The sequence below is a fragment of the Ixodes scapularis genome, unplaced genomic scaffold, assembly GCF_016920785.2.
Source record: "Ixodes scapularis isolate PalLabHiFi unplaced genomic scaffold, ASM1692078v2 PGA_scaffold3__209_contigs__length_174095766, whole genome shotgun sequence".
In the NCBI taxonomy this organism is placed as follows: Eukaryota; Metazoa; Arthropoda; class Arachnida; order Ixodida; family Ixodidae; genus Ixodes; species Ixodes scapularis.
The window spans coordinates 95,111,493-95,125,855 of record NW_024609868.1 but is presented as its reverse complement, the minus strand read 5'-3'; the positions used below and the strand labels follow the sequence as shown (position 1 = coordinate 95,125,855).

The window sequence follows — 14,363 nt, the reverse complement described above, 5'->3', positions numbered from 1 at the left end:
ATTTGGTGTTTGAGTAGCTTCATTGCGTCCTGCGTAGACAGGGACGGGCTGACACCAATCATGTTGTACGGGAAGAGATTCTTCCCCTCGATGTGCCTTGATATGCGGTTGTGTATAACGTGCTCTGCCACCTTGCCCACACAGGACTAGAGTTTGTATAAAAAAAATAGAAATACGAAGCCAATTCAAAGTTCCCGCCAGTGCACTGTTACGTAACAGTGTACCGCCAGAGGTCGGGGCGATCAGAGGGAGGCATCGCCGGAAGTCACGTGAGTTGTATCACTCCTCGTGCTTATTGCGACCGCGCGTAATATCGTTTTTATATTTTTGTTGTTCTCCGCACCTGCGCGAGCAATCCAAGCATACAAGGTTCCTTTATTTGCTTTTCATCGTTTAATGTTGCTGTAACGGTAGAAGAAGAGGAGTCAGTGAACCCATTAAGCAAGTTCTGCTCATGTTCTAGACAAAACACATACTTTATACTGGACGTTTACTTGTACTTGGTACACGCACCAGTTCGTATTCTTTAGACAATAAACATCGTCAGCCTGGAGAGTATCCGATGATTCGACGACCTCGGTATCTGAACCTTCAGCAATGCGATAGTGCGTGTCGTATGCTACACATCCTAATTTCTGCGGGTGTTCTCATTTTTATTTTCAAAACTCGATAGCTTGCTTTGTGCCCAGTATGGCTCTGTACTATCGGACTGATGGCATGCACTCGTGCACTGGCTTGTACTCGCAACGTTTTCATCATTGACCTCCATCACGTCGATCTACTGACTCTTCGTCCTCAACTTTTACAGCGCGCAAACTAATAGGCCTCCTGCGCTGAAGCTTTGAACAAACTGTAGCGCTCTCATTTTGGGTAGTACAAGCTCTCCTGATTCAGCCTCGCACTACTTATGGCAAGTTAGTTGAGCTTTTTTAATACTGCCTGGTGCTGAAGAACTAAAAAACACCTTATGGCGCCAGAAATCGGCCAGACTCAACGCCGCAAGAGAATCAAAAGTGCCAAATTCATGACACCACCGCTTGGGTACGCGTCTCTTATCTCTGGGTGGTGACGTCAAAACACCTGTGACGCGACACTTTAATTTTTCTTCTTCTTTGTCATGTCTACTTTGGAACGCGTGGAACGGCAGTTCTTGGCTCACGCACTTAGCGTCTTAGCTTTGACGGCGTTCGAATTTTTGTTGTTTCTTTGTATTTTTATCGTGATCTCGCGCTCCGCACCAGAGCTGGCACGCTTCTGCATGCGTGACAGTTTTGAGGCGCTAAAGATTGTACTAACCAAAACAAGGCCTAAGAAGTCCCTTTTCGCAGTACCCCCTGGGCAACACCGGAGGCCCATGGCCACTTCCACAGGTCGTTTTGGAGCGCACCGGGATCGACTTTTCTGGAGCGAGCCTATTTACTGGGCGATCGGGATCGAGACCGGCGTGTTTCACAGGTCGTTTTGAACTAGCTCCCGCTCCAGTTCTCGATCTGGATCCGAGGAAAGTCGCTCCCACGATTTCGGCGGATTCAACCGGAAGCCAGCCGGGCCAGTCTTCAGCGCACACACGTGACTTCCTTTCTCGTGGGGCATCTCGCCTGATCTCGCCCATCTGACCTCAGAAGCAGAAATGCTATTTCTGCGAAAGTGCACCAAAACAATCAAACCAAAACACAAATCATATTGATAATTAGTAAAAAAAAAAAAAAAGACGGCACATTAGGTTAGGGTGTTTAAAGTACCCCCCCCCCCCCCCGCCCCCCCCCCCCCCCCCCCCTCCTATACTAAAGGCCACTACTCTCCATTTATCTATCCGAGTTATGATCTCATCACGGTGGCTCCGCCTCCGTCCCCCAATGTACCTCCGAAAAGGGCGACGCCTTCCCCTCTGCCAACGAGGTTGGCCGCGTCCCTGTTTTCTGCTGTTCACTCGCACCCGCAGCTAGCGCCTTCCAATCATCGCTCACGTTCCAAAATGTGACGCGAGGCTTCTATGACAGGCATTTTGACCTCTGTTTGCATAAGCTGGATAAATGCGCATTCACCGTCTCGATCCACATCCGTCTAGGAACTTGAATGAGATGCGCTTTCCTAGCACTGTATTCCGTTTACATGACAGCATTAAGTGCGACGACCGAATTCGATGCGGTCGCATTCATTTAAACTCGGCTATATTGTAAATTGAGAGGGTCAGCCCCGGGGGGGCGGGGCGGGTTGGATTGGTTTGCTTTGCAATTGTATTTGAATACCGGGAATACAGAGGAAAATTAATACGCACCTATCTAAAAGTTATGTATCGCGATACAGTAATATAAACACGAAGTATTTTTGAAACACTATCGCGATTCATTTGTGTCCCGATACTGCCAATCCTGCTATGCAACATGTGTTTTAGGAAGTGCCGTTCACGTGCGGTTTTTCTAAAGACATTTTCGAAACACATTCTACAATATTATATATAGCAGAAATGCCAATTCACGTGCGTAGGAAGTCTTTATTTAGGCGCTTCTGCTGTCAAGCTGTAGGCGTCAGGGGACCAGATTAACGCTTTGCCGGGTAGCAGTTACCGCTCAAAACGCTTCACGGCAGCATTCCTCTGCGTCATTCTCAGAGCACCATTGCTGAAAAGAGGCTTGATAAATTTTCTGGTGATTAGTTCCAGGAGATGTTGCCAGTTATCTTTCTCCTGGTTCCCACGACGTCGTCGTCGTCACGTGGTGGGAAGCCAGCGCCTCTCGCGGCCGTTTGAGGAGAGGGTATGGCAGGAGGCGCGGCGCGACAGGCATCCAGTCAGAGGAGGCGTTGTTTACACGGAACATGTGCCGGTGGCAGGGTTGACAGCGTGAGCCCTGGAACTGAGTGGTTTCTACTTTTTGTATTACCGCAGTCTAATCAAGCGGTTTTTACCCTTGACGACAATGCTTTCATTCTTAAAATATCGACAAAAGCGAAAAAAAAAAAAAAAATCTGTGATTCTTTGTGAACTGTACCGTCTGAAGTTCTCCGTCACTCTATCGAGGAGCTGACGTCATCGTGCAGCATCGCAAAAGCGTGGCGTCTTTGTCGCGTGGTGTGCACTCCGCAAAGAAATCTCGGCGATTTCTCCCCGTTCGAATGCTGCTCAAAGTGTATTCTAAGGGCGGAAAAATCACAGGAACGAGGCTCGAGGAGTTTCACCGCTAAAGCGGTTTCCACACGAGGGCGAAATCCCCAGCGCGTCCATCACGGGACGAAAGCATTAGGTTTTTAACATGAGGCGCTATGGACGTCGGCTACGCGGCGGAGTGAATGAGAGATCCTCGGCCAGCACAAACGATTTTAGTTTGGCGACGGATCAGTTTATTTTCAAGTATATTTTGTCCTAAATCCATTTCGTGCTAAATGGAGAGTTCGCTATACTCGTTCGCAGATTTGTCAAGTGTGGAAACCGCTAAATTTGACTGCAAGTTCTGACATCCCCCCCCCCCCCCCCCCTCTCCCGGATCCTCGTTGGCGTGAATCGAGACCAGGTGCCGACGAAGCTGAGGAGGAAATTGCGCCTGCTGTCGACGTCATGCACATCCCTGCGCCGATTACTCCCTCGTGTGAATGGCGCTTTATGAAATCGCCCGTCGTTTGTCTCGCAAAGCTAGCACGGGAAAATATGATACCTGTTGCATGGTTTGTAATTATGAATTTCCATTGCAAAATTGAGTTGGTCAGTCTAACAAGAATCTTGCTGCAACGCCCCTGGGCACTGCGGAGTAATTAATAAATAATGAAAAATAAAGGAAACAACTCTTTTTAACGTCCATCTTATGTTGGTGAGTGAAAATAAAATTATGGTATATACCCGACCCGAGTCTTGGAACTTCCATTATTGCCTCTTTTTCCCTTTGTGGAAAAGCAAAACGGTCAATTTTGTCCGTTTTGGCGTTTCTTTCTGTACGCCTGAAACACTTGCCCGTCGAATACGCTAATATGGTCGTCACTTGACGTAGTGACATGTCGCATTATATGACCGCCAACTGACCTTGCTGAATTTCGCGAATAACATCGATTTCGTGTCGCCTTTCATGTAAATCATCAATGCCAACAGCAATTGAGTGCTCCTTGTCTTTTTGAGCACTGCTTGCGTTTTCTCAAGAGTCAGAGACTTGCACGACAAAACATCCGACAAGCACTACGATGCGTTAGATAGCCCAAGCTTTGGCGGTGCGAAAATAACATACCTGTAAAAAGAGAGGCCATGATCCCACGTAATAATTTTCGCACACGTCATACGAGGGATCCGCCGTTCCGTCGTGCATATGTCTGATGCTTTAGTTAACCGCTTGATTAAGATGGAAGTAATATTGATAGGAATAGTTGTCAAATATGCATTTATTAAAAGGTAAAGCTACAACCTACTTCTTGTTGTTATTCATCTGCCGGAAATAAGTGGATGCTTTTTGCTAGGGCAGAAGGAGAAGGGGGAATGGGGGCATTTGTGTTAAAACATTTCTCTAGTAATGCGAGAGACTTCTCCACACATGATTTTCTCCCGCTCCAGGTACGGACTTGAGCCGTCGTTCCAGTCGTGCACCATCGATTGGCGCCACAACGACTCCAGCTACAAGTCCTTCACGCTCGTGTACTTCGTTCTGGGTTTCCTGGTGCCGGCTTGCATCGTGCTCGTCTGCTATCGTACCTCGGCCATCCACATCCGGGCGCCCAAGCCCAAGACCGTGCGCAGGGACGTGACCGACGACTACTGGGCTAGCGAGGAGATGGTGACCGTGGTGAGTGGGCCGTCCACCGTACACGCCTCTCTCTCCATCTGCTGAAGCTTATCGCAATCCCCTATTGAACTTAGTCTTCGCAATCGGCTAAAAAGCTGTCCACACAGAACACACTTTTTGCTCTGCACAACATCTGTCGGAGGGCGAAGATTTACTTTCCGCTTCTGGTCCGCTTTGGGGCAGCTTTTGCGAGGGGAAAGGAATCCTTCGCTTGCGTCCTTAGAGAAGTAAAGCCTTAGAACGTGCTCATGATGGAGGATAGGACGTAGCCACTCACACACTCTATTGGCCGTTGTCGAGGCTATGGGTTTTGCTAGGGTGCCTACATGTTTCCGCTCCGCTCTAGGGTGGCGCCAACTTCTTGTTACCTTTTCCAGATCCTCTCCCACCGCCATTTTTTCCCACTTTTTATTTCGCTAAACGTAAACAACGTTGAGTTTCTGTAGTCTCGACACACCGGCAACACTGTGAGGCCAATTCCGTTTCCGTTCATAAGAGGAGTGGGAGGCTCAGCGGGATGGCGGTCGTCGTGGCTGTCGCTCTCTTTATTCGGGTGTTTCATATATTGAAGTTGCGAGCAAGAAGTGTGCGTTGCTTTTATCGAAACGCGAGTTCCCGCGACAAAATAGAACGCAACAGACCGGCATTGAACGCCGAAACCTCGCCGTCGGAACGAGAGCGGTGAGCGCTCCCTAGCCCTAAGGAAGATTAGCGGCGTAGTCCGAGCGCTTGACCGGCGAGTGTGACAAAATGGTCGACAGAAACAGCGGAGGTTGCCTTGGTGACGAGGTAGGCAACACTGGTTTGTCGGCAACAGGTATCAGGAACGTTGTCACCACCCTAAACAGCGGAGCCGCGGAAACATGTAGGCACCCTAGGTCTTGCTGTCAGTGTCCAGCCTCTAGAAAACCAGAAAGGGAAGAAGGCGACAGCCAAGATACAAGGAAAAAAGTCGTGCAGTTTGCCTTTCCCTCACTGAAAACGTACGCGCGCACCGAAATGTGCGCGCTTTTAAAAAAAACGTGCACGTTCTTTTTCTCTTTTCTTCTTTTTCCCGGTGCATTGTTAAAGCACGTTTTGTTTTGACATTTCTTAATGTGGCAAGCAAGTTCGTCTGCTTTTCGCGCAGGGGGTACAGTGACGTTATAGCACCGAGTACTGATTGTAATGGTAGTGGGTAGATGACAAGGATAGCTGCTTCTATCTCTACCCACTTCATCCCTCCTATCAGAACAAGTGAGCGTCGTCTTCTCCTCAGTCCTCGCGCAGAGGGAGCAGTGGCCTCTGCGTTCGGGCGACCGAAGTCGGCGTCGTCTGCTAGTCCTAGCAATTGATATCTTGACTTTTCTACCCCTTTCTGAATCCCACCAGCTTCTACAAACGGGAACTTTCTTTGAGAAAGGAAAAGGAAAATACCTCATGGGTACGTTGTTTTTTTTTTGTCGACGAGCAAGTGCCAGACGCGCTCCAACCAACAAGAAAATCACGACTGCAGGTCCGTCCACACACTTCCGTTTGCTTACGACCGAGGTCTTGTGACCTCTTACCATGAAAAAATATACTAGAACGCTGGCGCCTCCTGTGAAGTTACCATGGAACCGCATTTCACTGCAGCGAAGGTTTTAAAGTGCTTACGTAATCAAATGTACGAAAACAAATATATGTAAAGGCCGTGTTCTACGGTAACCCGATAGAAGGTTCTAGTGTGTTCTTGCCTCATAATAGATTCCAAGGGGTTGTGAGGCACTCAGTCGTGAGTATAGTCGCAAGCACTTATCACTATTCTAGTAGGCTGGATCGCGTATCCGGAGCTCGTCGGTGGCACCACCGGCGGCCATTGTTTGACACCAGGCCATACACGCAAGTCTATGGGAGGAACACACAAAAGTAGGAATATTTAAGCTTCCACGCTGCGGTAGAAGTTGAGTATTTATGATCTGCTGCGATCATTCTATCGGGTTTATGGAGATTCAATCGGTATTTTGTCAAGCGCTGTTAAATTACGCTGTTAAATGCGCTCTACAAACCTCTAGCCGCTATTTTTTTGTAGCGCGTGCAGACCGTACTCCAAGAGTTGATTTGCTTCACGCCTGCTTTGTTCTGGGTCGCACCATCTGCTTCCTGGTGGCTCTTACGCGGGACCTCCTGGAGTGCACGCCAACCAAACAGGCACATGATCTGCTAGTATTCCTTGATCAGCCCAATTCCTTCGACCGCGTTGAACACAAATATCTGTTCAGCGTCTTAGCAGCGTTTAGACTGCCTCCAAAAACACTTCTCTGTTCGAGCCTCTGTGCAGCGACACGACAAGTGAGCTGTCTGCCGAGGTAATTCCCGCAGCACGCTTCCCGGTTACGCGGAATGTTCGCAAGAGGTGCCCTTCTCTCCAGCCTTGTTAATGCTCAGCCTGGAACATTTTCTTCTGGGCCTTGATATAGTCTCTATCGTTCCTGGTCTGCCCCTCCCGACAACGGTCAGGTAAAGGAGACGGCGTACGCTGATGATGTAACCCTTTCAGTCCGTGATGGCGACAGTGTTCTTGGGGGGGGGGGGGGGGGGGGGGGGACGCTTTAGGATTTTTCTTTCACGCGTCTTTGTCCGGGACAGAGCTAAACTCCACCAAGTGCAAGATGATGTGCCATGGCGGGCCCCCGAGCGATCTCCTGCGGCCCCTCGTTGGCGCAACTGTAAAAAAACTTGGGGGTAAACTTTGATGGAGACGGCGTAGCACGTGAGACATGGTTCACGCTTGCGCGTGAATTAAACTTGTGCGTAAACGGCGTCAGGGTGTATGCTTTCCTAGTGACCGTACGGCGTTAAGGCTGGTTAAGAGTACACCTTTTCCTTGCGTTTTCTTGCGTTATGTGCAAACGGACCTTCGCCAACTTGGTTAGCGAAGGTCCGCATTTCTTTAATTAATGAAAGTACAACTCATTACACTCAAGACGTCATAGTAGGCGTTTGGAAAATTGTGGAAGGCCAATCACGGCCACGCTATTCATCGGGCACGTCAACAATGGCTACATGTTGGCCAACACTTTGATACCGGGCGACAGGATCAGAACGACAGGTGTGGCATTTCAACGAATTCTGCTGTCATTGACGGAAATAAAACTAGTCTCAGCTTAATGTCAACTTTCACAGTGTTCGTTAAAGAAAGAGATTTCTGCCAAGTTTTCACAAATAGTGTTCGCTCACTCCCTCGTGCTGTTCTTGTTGGGCGCCTTGGTAGTGGTATGAATTTGTTTTCCCTTCTATAGAAAACGTCACGAAGATGGACGGATTTGATGAATAATAAAAGAAACTTCGCAGCGATTTTTCGGCTCCCTCCCAACGTCATAACAGAAATTACTTCTGTGTTTGACAAGCCTAGAACACTGCGCGGACCACAACAAACCGGCAGTTTTGAAAAGAATGTAAAATAAAATATAAACTTGGAATTATGAAGGCTTTATTAAAGCAGCTAAGCATGTTGAGAGTAAGAGAGCAGGGCCGGGGCAAAGTAAATTATCTCGCATCAAGGGAAGCACACGGTTCCATAAGCCGAATCAGGCTCTAGAGGCAACCAAGAAAAACTTAAACAGGTCCGAAGTTTGCAATGCAACCTCAAGCTTTGTAGACCTGTATAGTTTGATCTGAAAGCCGGCATCTGCAATCGCTTTTTTTAGCACATCTTCGGTGAGGTTCGAGTGAGAAAAATCAGCTGCTCCCACGGTATAGTGTTTCACACCGAACGCGCCCATAATGACAAGCAGACCGCCAGGTTTAACGAGTGTTCCCACATTGGAGACAATCATTCGGAAAGATTCGTGGTCTGCTGCGACCGCGTCCAGGCATCCGGAGGATAGAACGACGTCGAAGGTTTCCTTGTGTTCCTCAGGGAGCACTCCGGGCTCCAGAAGGTCGCAGGGCACCACCTCGCGAATGGCTGAGCGTGTGCGTTCCATTATTTCCGACGCCCCCTTCTTGAGGTCGCTGTAAAGCAGAACAACGAAGTGGTGGTCAATGTTGCTATGATGGCTGACACTGTATACCGATGCGTGCAGAGAAATTGTAAGCATATCAGGGTGTGATGGTATAAAAGGAAAAGGGAATCGGGATTATGGGACGGTGACTGTGAGTGAAAATATTGTAATAATAAAAAAATATTTAAGGAGCGCGCTGCTGTATATACGGCCAATTTTACAGTTAGTCAATAAGGTACGGTTTACAAGTTGTCGCAGTTTTGGAGATCGCAAGCGTCTAGTTCTTGAAAAGAGGGCTTGGCGTATAGGTGTCGGGTCAGCGGCAAGCTTGGTTTGTGCTCCCAAGGGCTGGACCAGCGGTGTTGAACCAGTTCCTTTCACCGAGCCGCCTCCTGCTTCAGACCTCGAGCATAGGTTTCCACTCAATCAAACTACATTGCCGTCTCCTCTAGTATAGATTCCACAAAATGACACAGGGCTTGGGAGCTTTGTGCCTTCTTTCTTAAAGGCGGGAACTCAAAATTCTCTTCAGCGTGGCAGAAGATTCCCCCTCTTTTCTTTTTTTCCTCCTCCCCTTTCCTCCTCCATTTCCCTCCTCGCTTTTTTCGGCCTTCTCGCACGAGTGCTAATGGGCTTATTGGCCCCCCGACAAAATCTCCGTAACCCTTCAAGGTTCTCTGCTTCAATCCCAAACACCAGGGATTAGTTTGGCAGGCTGGATATGAGCGCGGAAGGGTTCGGGCTGGCTCGCTTTTCTTCTTTTTTTTTCTTTTTTTTTTTGTTTCACTCTTTTTTTGCAGTTCTAAAAAACACTCAGATAGTCAACACCAACTTGCCCAACAACAAGTTCTTTTACATTCAGATACTTCCGCATGCGGCCACACACGCTACAACACCGCATACTTATTTCGAGTGAACGAAACTTGAACATCACAGCAGAAGGAAAAAAGATGGGTATTTTTATCCGAGCTTTGAGCTCTACCCAGAGAATTGAAAATTTGTCGTTCTAACAACGGCACACTGAAGAGTGATTGTATCATTATTGTGTTTTCTTGTTTCTTGTTTTTTGTACAAACTAATAATCATGAGTAATTACAAGTCAAAGATATTGCAGTCAGAGGGACACAGTCTGACCATTTCTGGGGCATAATATATAGGTTCGTACTACAGGTGTTTTCTAGAGTGACGGCCGCCTCGTTGAAGCTACTAAGAAGAGTAAAAACAAACTTCCATAAAAACTGAAACAATTTATTGTATATTTCATCTATCTTCAGCCTTTGAAAAACATTTCTTCGTGGCCAAACGTGCATTTAGTTTCTGTCAACAAATGTAACTGAAAACTTGACACCCGACAAATATTTTGCGTATCAGCAAATAGAACGGGAAACACGGAGATAGAACCGCAAAATCACAATTTTCTTCGCGTAAAATAGTGCAACTAGCAATAGTAGCATATTATGCCATTTATTAAAAGACAGCAGGTATTACGAAGTTTTCATCCTCTTCTGTTCGCATTTGTTCGCTGATGAAGAAATGGAATGCCCAGATAGCCTCTGCAGCCCTTACATAATTAAACTGAACTAATGTGGCGATGCAGGCGAGTTGGTTATGCATGTTGAAAGTAGTGAAAGCGCACAATATTATTTGCTGTTTCTATTTTTTCCAATAAAAAATTCAGTTGATAGTCAGCGCTCGTCCTGTTTGCCTCTCCGTCTTCGTATTCGTCTTTATTGTGCGCTTTCACTACTTTCAACTTGCATAATTGTTTGGGGCTTTGTCAGGGTGGGCGAAGGCCATCTCCAAAAAAAACTCAGGTGTTCGGAAGGTGTGCTACCGCAAGTTTTGGGGCTGCTTGGCAAATTTAGGCGTCTGGCGTTCCCCGCCTACTTAGAAAAGAAGCGGAACAGCGGTCAGCTCAACGTCGTCACCAAGCGGGAAATCATGCCGAATTGTGTCCTTGAACACGTGCGAGATCTTTACCCGAACCCAGCCGGGATTCGCCACAATTCATTTACGAAAAAAACTATAAAAAGGGGTAGGCTTAAACGATTTGGCAGTTTTTGAATATAGTCATGCGGACTAACTGTCCACAAGTACGGAAAGAAATGCAGTAGAAATGCAGAGCTCTATTGTGTTCTTTATGTCCATACTTCTCTTTCGCGCTGTACGCCAATTAAAATGAATTCTGCAATATCTGTAGATTATGCCTGGTTATGTTGTCTTTAAGAGAAAAGTAATCAAGCAAGTTCGGTATCGTGCCACAATTTGTGCATATACAATTTTATGTGGAATTCAACGTCAAAACAATACTTCCGCGGGAAATAATGCATCCGTCGTTCTTCGTCTTCCTGAAGCTATGAACTACCGATCTCGGCTACAGGACTTTTGGTACACAAAATATCACGCTCAGTAGAAAATTCGCTTTTTCTACCAAAAGTACTGGAAATTATTTATTTTTCAAACAGGTCGGGTGGTGATGCGTGTTTGAGTGTAGGACCGTTGACTGGGCACTGGTTTGCGCCAAGAGTGCAGTGCTTCCCTTCATGCTGCCCGCGACGAGTGTTGAAATTTGAATATATTAGAAATAAAATCAACTGACACCCTTAGAATTATTTTAAACTTGCGCTTTCTTCAGGCATTAAGATTTTGATCGTACCTTTTATTCATTGTCGTCTTCGATGAGGGAACAACTTGCCGAGGAGGCCGCGCTGTCCGCGTACGCGGCTTGACAGATAAGGTCGCGAATGCTTTTCACAAATCTTTAAAGACCAAGCATAAAAATGAAAGACGCAGCCACTTTACGCCAATGAAACCACCTTTATGTTTTGGGTAGACGTCTTGCGAGAGTTGCAGTATTTTAATTATGCCTAATAAATTAAATGTTTACGACTAAGTACCAAACATTTTTAGATGTATTAAGAACCAAAATGTCAATTGGAAAGTTCTAGAGCTGCTTGAGAAACACCCGATCAGCTGTTTGCAACGTGATACGGCTCGCGTGTCTTCCTTCTGACTAGTAATAGAGCTTATGAAACATGACAAAATACCCCGTGATAAAGCGCCCGCCCCATCATAGACTCAATTTCGAATGTCCCGGGATTTGTTCTCATAGGCCAGAAAAAAAAAAAAGAAATGCATGCAAGACGCGTGCCCCACGCTTTCTTTATATCAGAAAAGAACTGCCCTCTGTTTTATATACAACGTTTATTGTTTTTTTTTTTTTTTTTTTTCACCTACTAGATATTAGAAAAAAAACGTCGAAATTAACGTTTTGTGGATGTAAGCTATACGGGCCAGGCGAAGATTGGGGTCAAGAAAGAACGCAACAAAGACCGACTAATTACCTAAAATTCGCAAATTAACCTTTTAATTAGAGAAGAAAACGGCATCTTGTATTTAGAAAGTTGTTGGCCATAATCGCAAGCCACCAAACCGTCCATTCTTAAAAAGATGTAACGCGCGTACACTATTATACGGCGTCCTCCTAATTTGGGCGCAAAAATATAGTTCTGATTTTATGTGGGCTCCATTTCCGCGTGGCACAGCCTAACGCCATGAAGCCAAAGCGACAAATCATGCGCATCGCTGTGACAACGCCACTGTAGAAGGGGCGAGGAGTGCGGTGGCCGAAAAGATTGCGGTAACACGATTCGCGTCCAAATTAGGCTTTTTAGGACGCCGTGAGCCACTTCACGTCCACTACATCTCTTTAAAAATGAATGATTTGGTGTTTTTGATGACTACAGATAAGGCACAAACCAAAATTGCGTAACTCTGACGTCTTTTTAGAAAAATGTCTAGTCGTTAAAAAAAATATCGCCCTGTATAAGCACGATTGTAAGGCAGTTCTTTACGTCCGGCGACATCATTACGGCATGGAAGGAGACGTTGACCACAGATCATACTCTATGTATGATCTGTGGTCACTGTTTTTTGTTGTTTTTTTTTTGTACGAGAATGAGCAAACATTTGATACCAAATAAAATAGATTTAGCATTCACCAAATTCGGCTTGTTTACTTGATTCAAATCGATATTTGATTTGACTACACTTATTTTGTACCCGCACACGCCTACTTTATTCCCTAATGAGTTACAAGTGATAATTCCATTGTTTGTTTGTTTTTTTTGTCGTGTGAGGTCATCACAATTCATTATTAACAATCGGAGCTATGCGGTTACGCAGAGGAGGCGCATTTGAAGATATTCAAAATTGTTCTGAATACACAAACAACTTCAAACGTCTTGCTGTTTGGGTCGTTTCCTACACGCAGGACCAATAATAAAGCCAAAACATTATAGAGGAGACTATCTCTATCAACTCAACGCACGAACACGATGTGAAGCGTGTCTGCGTACGTTGGAAAAAAGATACCGGCGAGCAAACCATAGCGTCGAATGTCCATGTATCAAAATGTCCACGACCGAAATATCCGCGCACCGAAAAGTCTTTGCAGCAAAAAGTCCGTACACTGAAATGTCTGTGCACCAAAAAGTCCGCACCGAAATGCCCTACAGCAAAACGTTCTACACCGAAAAGTACTATACCCACTACGGATGGGATCCTCCGTCACGTCTGCCGGTTTACGAACCATGATGATTCAGAACCTCTGGTCTATGGAGCGCCATCCCTGATATACAGAAAACGCCGCTCGTACTTCCCGTTGTCGCCATGAATCCGCCTAAACAACGAAAGATGCCAAATCAGATATTTATATTAAAATTGATACTTCAATGACTACTTCTTTGAGCAGAAGAAGGCATTTGTGCTCTCACAACAGCAAAGAATCGTCTTCCAAACCAATGCTAAAAAACAGCCAATGCAACTCGTTGGGAAGAGCAAGTGCCAAGCTCGCTCAAAACAGCTACTTGGTTGGTTCAGCTCCTTGTCGCAGGAGTGCCGGCTGGCTTCTGGATAATCTTTTCAAATCCTTGAAGCTTTCATTTCCTCCACCCCAAACTTGTAAAAAAAAAAAAAAAAAAAAAAAACGGAAAATGGCAAGGAGGAAACGAGAGGCGATTTTTTCCTTTCACAGTGGCGAGAAGGAAAGTGAGGGTCGGGTTCCTTCTCTCTGCTTGCGGGCCGGCCTTTAAGCTGTCCTTTGAACTGCGATATACATATATCACCGAGTTTGCTTTGCTGTCCCGCATGGCTTATGCTCGAACTTTATCAGTATCTTGAATTCTATAACATCCTAGTGTTACGATTTGCCGCCTGCCAGACCTCATCGGCTGCTAACGTCAGGGTGGCGAGGCAAGATAATGGCATGCGTGCAACGCTTCTTCGTCACGCTTGAGCATAGCGCATTTTGCATCAAGTACAATCTATAAACATACTTTGTGTAAAAAAAAAGAAGAAAGATTTGAAGGAACACTTAACCATTAATAAAGACAATCAAAAATCGAAACCGCAAAAAACTGAAACGTAATTCATTTAGAACTTACAGCAGTATGAGTAACCCATCCTGTAATTATATCGGTATAAGTCCTTGGGCGGAAACTACGGCAGTTGGAAACGTTCTTCAATACTGTTCAATAAGGGATAAGTTCCGAAGTCCACGAAGAGTAGTGATTTGAGAAATAAAAGAAGACGACGACGACGAAGGGAACGGAAGAACGAGGACGGCCACAAGAAGGAG

At 46.1% G+C, this 14,363-nt stretch overlaps 1 protein-coding gene and 1 pseudogene across 1 annotated transcript in view; one reads left to right on the top strand and one right to left on the bottom strand.

Annotated features, from left to right (window-relative positions):
• The window catches only part of LOC120844821, a 146,528-nt pseudogene extending 141,723 nt beyond the window's left edge, over window positions 1–4,805 (top strand).
• A 3,503-nt stretch (window positions 4,806–8,308) lies between these two features.
• LOC115327260 (nicotinamide N-methyltransferase-like) overlaps window positions 8,309–14,363 on the bottom strand; it is a 37,159-nt gene continuing 31,104 nt past the window's right edge. The window contains exon 5 of the mRNA XM_042292803.1: window positions 8,309–8,735. Coding sequence (XP_042148737.1) covers window positions 8,309–8,735 — 427 coding nt within the window. The remainder of the gene's footprint in view (window positions 8,736–14,363) is intronic.